The sequence below is a fragment of the Centruroides sculpturatus genome, unplaced genomic scaffold, assembly GCF_000671375.1.
Source record: "Centruroides sculpturatus isolate CEXI.00-Female unplaced genomic scaffold, Cexi_2.0 scaffold50, whole genome shotgun sequence".
Lineage (NCBI taxonomy): Eukaryota > Metazoa > Arthropoda > Arachnida > Scorpiones > Buthidae > Centruroides > Centruroides sculpturatus.
In genome coordinates, this window is record NW_019384891.1 from 148,904 (window position 1) to 161,105 (window position 12,202).

Below are 12,202 nucleotides of genomic sequence, written 5' to 3' on the forward strand. Positions count from 1 at the left end.
AGTTCTGTGTACTTGCTAATTTTTTCTGTGCATGTGTTTTGTACATTGTGAGTGTTTGGAATGGCTATGTCTATAATGTATGTGATTTTATTGTGCTTGTCAATGAGTGTGATGTCTGGTCTGTTGTGGTAAATTGTTTTATCTGTGATTATGGCTCTGTCGTAGTACATTTTGTGCGTGTTGTTTTCTAATACTGTCTGTGGAATATACTTGTAGTATGGTTCGTGAATATCTACCAGTTTGTGTTTCTTTGCAAGCTCTTGGTGTATTATATTTGCTTATTATTATTATTATTATTATTAAAATGAAATAAATTTTAAGAATACATAGTATTTAAGAAATTAAGTTCTGTAAATTTTTATATTTTTTCCAACTGAAAGCTCAAATTTTTCTTATGACCAGAAATATCTTTGAATATATATTGATAATTGTAAAATTAGCAGATCTTTTGATGTTTGCTTGGTCATTAAGTATTGACAGAATTAATATAAAACCAGCAGGTGATCCTTGATTATTCATCTATAAACTTTGACTAAGGGATCAAGTGCATAAGTTTTACAATGAGAAAATAAAATACAGTCAACCCCCTAATAACGCAGTATATACGTTCCACTTTATAAGAATTTCACATTGTAGGAATCCTTAAATATATGAGCCAATCACAGCACAGCACGTGTGCAGTTTACAGACTATGGATGTTTGAAAGGTTTTCTTCAATAAAATTAATCGATTCTAGACTAATTTGACTCAACAATTCCAAAACACACATAATTTTTTCGGAATAATCCATATAAACTATGCTATAAACAAAAACTTGTAGGATTACTTACCGAGTGTGCACCGTTTGACGACGCCATTGCTTAAGCTTGTTTTCGTCGTGGAGCAGCGCACCAAACAGCGGACGCGTTTTCTGATAAGTTATTTTTCTGCGAAAAATTAAAATTCATTGAACTTTGGAGACATCATTAATAGAAATAATTTTTATAGCCGTTGAATAAGAAATGTTTTTTCACAAGAAATGTATAAAATTACAGTACTGTATTAGACTTACAGTACCTAATTTATATACTGTACAGACGATAGTAAATTCAACTTACCCGCCTAAACTCTCCGTAGTGTGTAAGTAGTTCAACTGCTCGTCCACTATTGGTCCAGATTCGACCAATCCTCTCATGACATGAGTCGGCAATGACATTTTACAGCATTTTACGAGTCTCTTTTAGCGTCTTTATATGAATACAGTCGCAATTTTTTCGCTGCGATATACGAATCCACATTATATAAACCCGCGTTATAGGGGGGGTCAACTGTATAAATTTTTTCCCATAATTATATACTTTCTTTCAATATATATTCTAAAAGTATCAAAAAAACTTCAGTTGTCATAAAGTTATTGTATAGGTTCTATATTGTCTTAGAATGATTATACATCATTGTTTAGAATCAAAGAGAAATTTAATGCTATATTAACATGTAAATTACAATACATCAAGCTTCTTTTTTATTATTATTTTTGAAATATATGAAAATAGATAATTCGATTAAATTTATTGTATGTATTTTATATATTCTATATTTCCTAAGAAACCATGAGTTTAAAATCAATATTAATTTTATTTTTACTTAAGTAAAAAAATATTTAAATAATTAATTCTATTAAGTTTTGTTAATTAATAACAAAATAAAAAAAACAATACAAATATCATAAAACAGATAATGTTTGACAGTTCTGTTTCCATACTTCTACCTACAGTATATAACAACTTTTTGTTGCTTAAGCACTATAAAGTGCAATTAATTGAACACTAGGCATCCTTTCATCCTTTTATTTGTTTATTTAGTTGATACACATTGTTTACATGTTTCAGGCCTTATGTTACCCCTTTTCAGTCAACAAGTGTTAATGTTCTTAAGTTCTGTTAATTTTTTCTCCAAAGCAGCAGTGACAAGAGTGAATTTCTGTCGTTTATTAGAACAATGTGAATCAATGGTATCAGTTAGAGTATCGGGAGATTGAAGGCTGGAAAAATATGTTGCTGCTTTGGAGAAAAAATTAACAGAACTTAAGAACATTAACACTTGTTTACTGAAGAGGCAACATAAGGCCCGAAATGTGTAAACACCATGTATAAATAAAACGATGAAAGAATGCATAGTGTTTGATTAGTTGCAAGTTATAGTGTTTAAGCAACAAAAACATATAATGACACAGTTTCAAATTGGCAAAAAAATAACTTTTTGTTTTAATGCTGCATTATAATGTCATCTCAAAAACATTTTTAAATATTAAAAAAAAAGTTTACATTAAACACTTATTAACAATGAAAACATCTATTAATGATACATAATGCATCACATGATCTATTCATGATGAATGTTGATTGTTGTTTCAGACTGCAAATGTAAAACACTATCAATTTTAAGATATTTTACTTGTTTGAAGTAGAAATATGAGTAAAAAAATTTTGTCTTAGAATTGAGGAAATCAAGTATATTGTCATGAGATTGATAGATTATTATTTCTTTTTACAGTATAATAACAGCAAATGTTTAATGCAATTCTAGAATTAATTTTATTCTAATAAACAAAAATATTTAATATTTTTTCCTTACAGTATTGCAAGATATATTTTTATTTTAAATATTCATTAGCTGTCCATTATCTTTAAATAATAAAAATTTTAGTTGATAATATTATTTCTAAATGTTTACCATTTTTTAAACATTTACAAAATGATCCAAACAAAGACTACAAAAATTTAGACGAATTATAAGGATGGATCAAATGAAAACGAAACAGTGGTCATAATTCGGTGTATGTGAGTGTAACAAAACTGTATGTAGATGTAGAGCAAGAGGTGAAAGAGGAGAAACTTTATTGAGGAATGGACTCACTCTTGGTAAGCATGCACAACCACATGGTATGAGCTGGTGGTCGGCCAGGAGTGTCATCCAGCAGGCAATCAGTCTGCATAATGTTTGTGACTAAAGAAGAGCAATGTGGTGTTATTCATTTTTTTAGCAGCAGAGGGTGTCGGAGTTTGTGAAGTGCAGAGGACAATGGAAACAGTGTTCTCCATACACTGTTTTCATTGTCCTCTGGAGTGCTTTTTTCCATGACAATGCACGGCCACATACGGCCACTTGCACACCGAGTATGCTTGCGAAGTTTGGTGGAGTGTGTTGGAACACCCACCATACAACCCCAACCTTTCACCATGTGATTTTCACATCTTTGGTCCGCTAAAAAAAGCATTGCGGGGTCGACATTTTCAATCAGACAGCGAAGTCATGGACACTGTTCAAAACTGGTTTCAATCTCAGCCAAACTCTTTCTATGAATGAGGTATTCACCACTTGGTGCAAAAGTGAGACAAATACTTGTGGAATTTTGGTGATTACATTTGAAAATAAATAATGGCTACTGTTTCATTTTCATTTGATCCACCCTAATAAAAAACTGTTTAAAGTATATTTTATGTAAGTAACGAGAAGAGGGAAACAAATTATATAATTGGAAAAAAGATTTCAATTATATTCAATAAGCAAAAATGTTAAAATATAATATATTTTACTAGTTTCTAGTAAAGCATCTAGCCCAATCATTAAAAAAAAAAAAAAAGTAAACTATTTTTCATTTATTATAAAATCTTCTAAAAAATATTCACTTTGTCATATTTGCAATGCAATATTACATTTTATATTTTTCATATTACAAAAATTTAATTTGTTATAGTTGTACATTTAAGAATTTTATTTATTTACTAGCTGCAAGGACCTGCTTTGCTGGGTTTTTATTTGTATGTAATATAGTTTTTTTATATATAAAAGACTGTTTTTCTAAGTAATCTAGAATCTAGCTGCAAAGACCCGCTTTGCTGGGCAAAAAGTAATGATAGTGAAGATTAAGATAATTACATTATAGCCAATCTTACCCATTTTCACAGAATGCAAGAATTAGGTCCCCCATTTCTAGACTAATTAGAGAATTTTTACATGAGTCTAAAAATATGTTCGATTTCCTGCAAAAACCGCCTGTAAATCTTGCATGCCGCTTTATATTAACACTTCCTTTGTTACTCAACACTTCTATTGTTAACACTTCCACTGTTACACATCTTCGAAGTCAACCACTTTCAACCGCATATTCAAGAATTAGGTCCCCCGTTTCCAGACTAATTAGAGAATTTTTACGTCCAGTCAAATGAACTATTTTCAATTTGATCAATTTTCTGGAACGTTTACAATCATTCTATAATTGAACGAATTCGAATTGGTTCGAACATTTTTAAAATCGAAATAGAAAATCTTCAAAGTCAACCACTTTAAGCCCCCAATATCTCCCGCACCCTTATAGCTATCGAGACGCAACCACCATAATGCACAAATGGAGACTTGGAGCTACTACCACATACAAACACCATTCATGTGTGATGTGTAGTTTTGGCTGAAAAGTGAAATATAGGGAACACACGTCCATTTATATATATATATATATAGATATATAATTAATAAATATTTGTTTTAATACTATTATATATTGTATACATACTTCTCACACTGTGTAGATACTTTCAATTCAGCTGCATGAAGAAGAAACACTTTAATTAATGAATTAAAATTTCTTGTTTGAAGATTGTTAGTAAGTAAATTCCTTAATACTTGTTGAACACTTTCTTCCAAAAGGCGACAATCAGCACTGAAATTTAACAATAAACATTTAAACACTATAAAATTTTCAAATATTCATTAACATTAACAAGAAGAATATCTTATAAGGCTGAAAATTTATATGAAATTTAATAAACTTATGATTTAATAAAAACTATAGTATACAATAAAACAGACTTTGAATAAAGACAAAAAAGAAACAACACTAGACTACTAGAACAGGTTACTATTTACAAATAAAAATAATAAAAACTTTAAAATATTTATTAATTATTAAAATATACTTTTATAATATCCATAATCCAATCATTACCTATTATACTTTTATATAAAAGTGATATAAATAATTTGATCATAAAATTTTTCTTGCTAAGAAATAGTTTTAATAACAATATTTCAATCAGATTCTGATTCAAATAAAATTATGAATATCATTAACAAAATAACAAAAGAAACATTGAATTATATTTCAAAGATGAGTAAAATGTTGTATTGATAATACATACACTTCATCAAAAAATGGCTTTCAAAGATAGTAAAAATTAATTTTGTATAAAGCAAATAATTCATTTGTTACAGAGAATAGACAATCTAGACATTTCATTTGGAAAGTTTTTGGATGTGGACAATCCTCTGGTAATGTGAAAAATGTTGATAGCTACAAAAATCACGGAAAATGCAAAAGAAGTTTCTGATGACAACAATGAATTAGAGGATTGGATAGATTCACCTAAAGTTATTACCACAAAAGGAGCAGCAAAGGCCATTGAAATGTTGAGAACTTTCCTTGAATGTCAGAATGATATTAGTCAATTAGTCAGGATGCATTCATGACTATTGCTTACCTTCAAAAAATTGTCGAGTCAAAATTTCTTGTTGGTCAATAATTTCTGATGCCTGACTTTTTTGAGTCAGGCATCAGAAATTATTGACCAACTATTTCTTTTAATGGATGTTAAAAAAGTTTTATTTTTACTAATACAAGTATGTACCGTACAGTACATACTATTGTATTAATTAATAAAACACCATATCACAAATCAAACCTACTGTATGCAGTAAACTTACTGTTTACTGCATACAAACCTCTATATCTTGAAACCTGTCTAACTCAAATTTTTTTCTCATTCCCATGAGATTTTAGATAGACAGGTTCAACTATACTGTATATACATTTCTAAATGTGTGTGTCTGTCTGTTCACTATAGAAGTTAAAGGAAAACTGTCTACAGGATAAAAAAAGATCTAAAAGACTTATTTTATACAAGGAGCACTGTAGCCCTTAACACAAATAGCTCCTTGTCCAAATAACAGAACCACTTCTCAAGCATTTCCAAAAAATGGGCCTGTGTAAATTATTAGCAATTAAAAATTGTGATGACATTCACTGTTTAGCAAAAATGACATCTCTATAGATTTAATTCTTTTGTATCGTTAAGTACAAATGAATAAATTATTTTATTTATGTACTTATTTTCAGATATGATTGTATTGTTATATTTGAAACGTAACAAACATGAACATGAGGAAATGGTCAATAATATTAATATTAAAAAACTGCTACAGATATGCTACCGTATTTTTATAACAGACTTGTCTTTTTCATCCATGTGTAACAAATGAATAAGCTTATTTGTTCATAGTGACACAGTATATTTATTTTTAATTAAAGTTTCAACTTTTTGAATCCAATCTACTTTAATTTGTTTTATAAGCTTTAAATATGAGAAATAACAATAGTAATAATAATGCTAATGTTATGGTAAAATAATTATGTTATACATAAATGTTTGAAATGTTGTTATTCATACTTTTGTTAGACATCATTATTCTCATTTAACTCATTACAACATTACAAACTTACCCCTTATGTAGATATTAAATTTAACCTAGCCAGCTCTATTGCTAGCATAATATAATATACCATTTCAATAGGGGCTGACCATAAATTATGTAATGCAGATATAGCTGGATGAGTATACAAATAATGATTATGCTGTGTCACAAGAGAGTGAGATGATTACAAAAAGTTACACAATGCTAGAATTTCAACTCTCATATAACAGAATAATTCATTTTTGTCTCCAAAATGTTGCATAGCAAGCCATTCTGTTTATGTCACTACTTTGTATGCTATAATTAATATTTATAATTAATAAAATACTGTAACATTCAATATTCCATGCTGTGTATTATTCAAATATTACCTGTGTGTGTCTGTCTGTTCACTATAGAAGTTAAAGGAAAACTGTCTACAGGATAAAAAAAGATCTAAAAGATCTAACACTTGACTACCTAAAACAGGTAGCCAAGTGTTTAAATTTTTCAAGAAGACATGTTTTTGTCCTGTTTTAGGACAGCCTCAGCTTCTTAATGTACATGAGTAACTGTTCCAATTGAATTTGAACATTTTTGACATATCTAACAATATTTCAAAACAATATGTTCCTTAATGTATTGTTTTGAAATACAGTTAAAAGATTGAGGATATGCATTATGTAATTTTTGGATTGGGTACGTGCAATAGCATTATGAAGCATTACAGGGAATAAGATCAGGGATGCGGAGTCAGTAAAAAAACACTTGATTCTGATTCCTGATAATTTTAGTAGGCCGACTCTGACAAACTTAAATACCAAGTCATTTTATGGGGGGGCAGAGGCACTCGTAGGGGTATCCTACTATAAACTGTAAAAGGCGCTCCGGGCATTTACCAAATACTTTTATACATAGGCTGTTTTTCAAGCTCCGATGGTCCATAAAAAAACAAGTGTAAATAACAAAATGAATTTATTACCAAAAGTTAGGTACAGACATGGTTACTTTTCGACATAATCATCGTGAAGATTGAGGAATTTGTTATATCTGTGGACGAGTTTTTCCATTCCCTTGTCATAGAATGTTGCCGACAATGATTCGAGATGGACCCCAGCGTTGTTTTGAAGATTGTTATTAGTCTCAAACCTCTGTCCTCCTAGCCACTTTTTCTGTTCAGGAAAGAGGTGGAAGTCGCTAGGCGCTAAATCGGAGCTATACACTGCGTGTTTAAAGGTGTTGAAGACTTCCACCTCTTTCCTGAACTGAAAATGTGGCTGGCAGGGCAGTGGTTTGAGACTAATAAATTAATGACGATCTTCAAAACAACGCTAACTTTTGGTAATAAATTCATTTTGCTATTTACTGTACACTTGTCTTTGTTTTATGGACCATTAGAGCTTGAAAAAACCGTCCTTGTAATTAGTATTTTAAATATTTATTTGTATAAAAAATTAAGTTTTAACAAATATTTAATAGTAGGAGAAAGTGGGCGATAAAATTCTACATCTACATATATTCAACAGCAATTGCATTCCAATTTTACCCTTCCAGAATAGTTAGTTCAATAAAAAGTGTGCGATCTAGCTACTTCAGCCCCATGTTCAGAAAAGAAAAATATGAACTCTGATCAATTAGTCTGGCTCATTCAGAAAAATAGAGTACTTATTTAGAGCAGGGATAATAAAGGAATGATCCAAAATATTTAAATTCAATTGGGTCAAAATAATTTTACTACTAAACACAAATACTACAAAGAACACTATATATTTAATAAATTAAATTGATGTATTTTGTATTTAAAATAAATGAATTGTTACAAAATATAAAAAGATTTTTAAAAATTAATAAATATATAATAAATTTTCTTTCATTTAAATAAAAAAACTAAAGTAAATTTAAAATGCGGGAGTCAGAGTCGACACACTTTTTTCTGACTCCGACTCCTCTGGCCAGAAATTCCTCCCGATTCCGACTCCACAGCCCTGAATAAGATAGCAGTTAAAACTATAAAAATAACATTACATAACATATAGATGATCCCATAGAGCAGAAGTCAGCAAACTTTTTTAGGAAAGGACCAGATCATAAAAAAATCAGGTTCGGCGGGCCAGGTTGCAAACACAAATAGGTATATGTTTTAATAGGTACTGTACTTCTACTCATAAAGCAAAAACCAAAAAAAAAGTTATTTTTTATTAGGAAGTGATATTTTACATACATAATATTTATACACATTATTGCTGATACTTAAAAACAAATAAAAACATTTTTAATGAACTTATTATAGAATGGTGAAAATTTTACTAATGTGATGAATGAAATTGTTTCTTCTGAGACAATATTTCATCATACTGGACTTCCAAGTTAGCAATTCCTATCATTCCTGCAAACTGGATTGAAAACAGATGGTGGACCATAGTTTGCCGATCCCTGCCATAGAGGATGAGGCTCTCATGTATTTCTAATAGGCAATATTTGGCTCCTATTGTGACAAGATTTGGCTTTGGCCACCTGATATATCCTATTCACAATCTTAAGTATTTCCTATAAAATTTTGCTTAATACAATGACTTGACAATACTGAGATTGATCAGAACTAAAGACATTGCTAAAAATATAAAGAAATTTGCACATGATGTAAAAACAATGACAACATTGTACCAAAATGTAATGTGAGAATCCATGGTGATGAGCCCATTTCTCAGTTCATCTATTCACAGAGTCAGACTCATGGAGCCTGCTCACGTTGTCAGTGGATCGGATTATACAATTTCTTATCTATTGTCTAGGTTTCCTGACATCAGCTAAAAGTTATGCATTAAGCTCCCAAATGGAGTTCTATATCTTTTTGTCTGAGGGGAGGACTTATGGATCCTGGTAAAACGTACAGCATAAAATGTAGTCAAACATCAAAATCAATTTAACAAATAATAAAAATTTTAATGAAAAATTATGATGATGATACAAACAAACTGGATTGTATTTCAAAACCTAACTAACAACATCTCTATTTGACTGCAAGAGAGAGTTTACAATGGGTTAAGCATAATACCTCTTTCAGTTAGACAGCTATCTTCAGAGATAGGTGATTCAACATCAACATAGTGGTCAAGGGAATTTTCTGGAGACAAATGCCAGTGGAAAATTTGGAGACAGTGCACCCCTAAACTGGGGTGTGAGCCTCATATCCTCAAACGCCTTCCAATCGGGTTTTAGAATTGTTTCATGTGACAGGATGCAACAGATGAGTTGCACTTGCAGGTGCTATCAATGGGTGCAATAAGATCATGCCATGGGAAATCGATAGACCGGAAGGAAGTTTTATTTCCCCTTTTCCGTCAGTTTCTCATGAAAGTATAGAACAGTTTTTGTCATTTTCTCAAATAAATAAATAAATAAATAAAAATAATAATAATAATTTAATTTTATATATTGTTAAATAAAAGCTAAAGAAATCTTCTAAAATGAGGGAAAGACTCTTGTTTTATGTCTCTAGATTCTCACAGTAACAACTTCAATTTTTATGAAATATTCTGTGTCCAAAGTTAACATTCTTCAGCATCTGAGGTAGAACCATTTCTTAAAGAATATCAAACTAATATGCTTTTAGTAACTTTCTTTCATACTTCTGTATTTTTAATTTTGAAGATTATTATGGAGCAAATTATGAAACCTGAAGTAATTGAATCTGTTTCTTTAATCAGAGCTGAAGACATTAATGACAGTAAAAATCTGTTGCCCGCAAAAAGTTAATCATATTTTTGCTACTCAAATTCAGTTGATAAACATTAAAATTAAAAGTATGAATTTATTAAAATTTTATGAAAAACTAGATATCACTGCATTTTAAAGTTTCTATTGTGATATAGTTATTTGACAATTAAAAATTTAAAAACACTAATCTTATGTTTCAGCCTACAGATTAATGAAAAAATATGAATCCCCACAGGTTTCATATCTGTGGGGAGAAACTTAAAGTTAATGTTAGTAAAATAATGGTAGTGTAAAATTAAACACACTAAGATTAGTGTGTTTAATTTTTAATTTATTTTCTTGCCCTGTTTTATGGAAGAGTGAAACATTTATACTTTTGACAACTGTAAATGAGCAATGAAGCAATTTGTTTTAAAGTTGATAAAGCATTCACCCATAACTTTCCAAACTTACACTAGTTCTGAATTTTCTTGATTCCAGAATAGCAGTTTCAAATCTAAGTTTAGCAAAGAAATACTTAGACAAATTGCTGCCAATTTGCCTGAAAATCATAACAGGAAAATATATTATGGGATATAGCAAGAAACTGCATACAACAGCATTGCAGATGTCACCAGTAGAGTTTAATGAATTTACAACGTTGTCACATATTCTTGATGAGACAAAATTGTATTCATGCTGCACTTTTTATGAGAATGCAAATTTAAAACAAATTTTCAATAAATTCTGAATGCCTTTTTGAAAATATACAAGAAAATTCCATCATTGCAAAATGCCAAATCTATTAATACAATGCTGTTTTAAATAATTGTAGTAGAGCACAATAGATATTAAAAAAATCTTATAAACTATGCATGAAATGCTCATACCCAATGGAAAAAAATAAATGACAAGAAAAAAATGGAAAAAATTTAAAAAAGCTCGACTACTTTCTGAAAAGAAGAAAATAGTTTGAGAGATTGAACAACTTAAAACTAATCATCTTAAGGTTTTATAAAATGTACACAATGAAGTTGCAGTTCTTGAAGATTAAACTGCAGTTTTGAAAAAAACACATTTTAAATTAAGTTGAGAAAGATTATGTGATTTGTATTTTTGTTCTATAAAAATATTTGTTCAGAAATGTTTTACTTTTTATAAGTTTTTTTTTAATTATAATATGATTTGCAATTTAAATAATTATTAAATTATAATTATTTTAATTACACTCATTTACAAAAAGTTACACGCCAAGAAGAAAGTGTTGAAACTGAATGAAACTTTATTAGTGCAAATGTAATAACAGTGGTTAATAAGTGATTAAAATATCATACCAAAAGGACATTTTCTTGTAGAACAATGGTACAATTTAATCAACCTTTAGTATCTTATAAGACCTCTTACTCTTGGATACATGTGACAATACAGTCAGGCATACAGACATAAATATGCTAGCTTGTAACAGATTTTCTAACAGATGTTGCAACTGTCATCCCAGATCCCCTACACTCATAGATGGTAGAGCTGCATCCCATATTGTCTCTCAAATGCCCAACAGAAGTGAAATCTGGAGACCAGCAGGGATGCAAAATATTTTCAAAACCAAAAATTTCCCTGAAAATAATTGTATACTAGCACATAAAATAAAACAATTTATGAATAAATTAACAATTACTACTATGTTGTTTGGAAAATTTAAATTCAAAATTATATAAATAATTAAATAAGCCTATTGTATAATTTGTCATAAAATACTAAACTGATTAATTAATGTACAAATTTTTTAAATTAGAGTGCTTTAATTTAAGCTTAATTTAATTATCATAGCATAGCATATTTAATTATAAATTTAGTGTAATATATTGTTTAAAGAAAATTGAAATCATTGCTGACACCATGAATGTTCTATTTTTAGCAAGAGGTGATAATTAACGGATTTTTTGATGTCCAAAAAATGCAAAATTTCTTTATGAAAACAACAGTCATGCAATTTTTTCTAAAAAATTATTTAAGAAATGCA

At 29.4% G+C, this 12,202-nt stretch overlaps 1 protein-coding gene across 1 annotated transcript in view; it reads right to left on the bottom strand.

Annotated features, from left to right (window-relative positions):
- LOC111631229 (dymeclin-like) overlaps positions 1 to 12,202 on the bottom strand; it is an 89,806-nt gene that overhangs the window by 62,884 nt on the left and 14,720 nt on the right. The window contains 1 exon segment of the mRNA XM_023375428.1: positions 4,553 to 4,699. Within this exon segment, the coding sequence (XP_023231196.1) occupies positions 4,553 to 4,699 (147 nt within the window).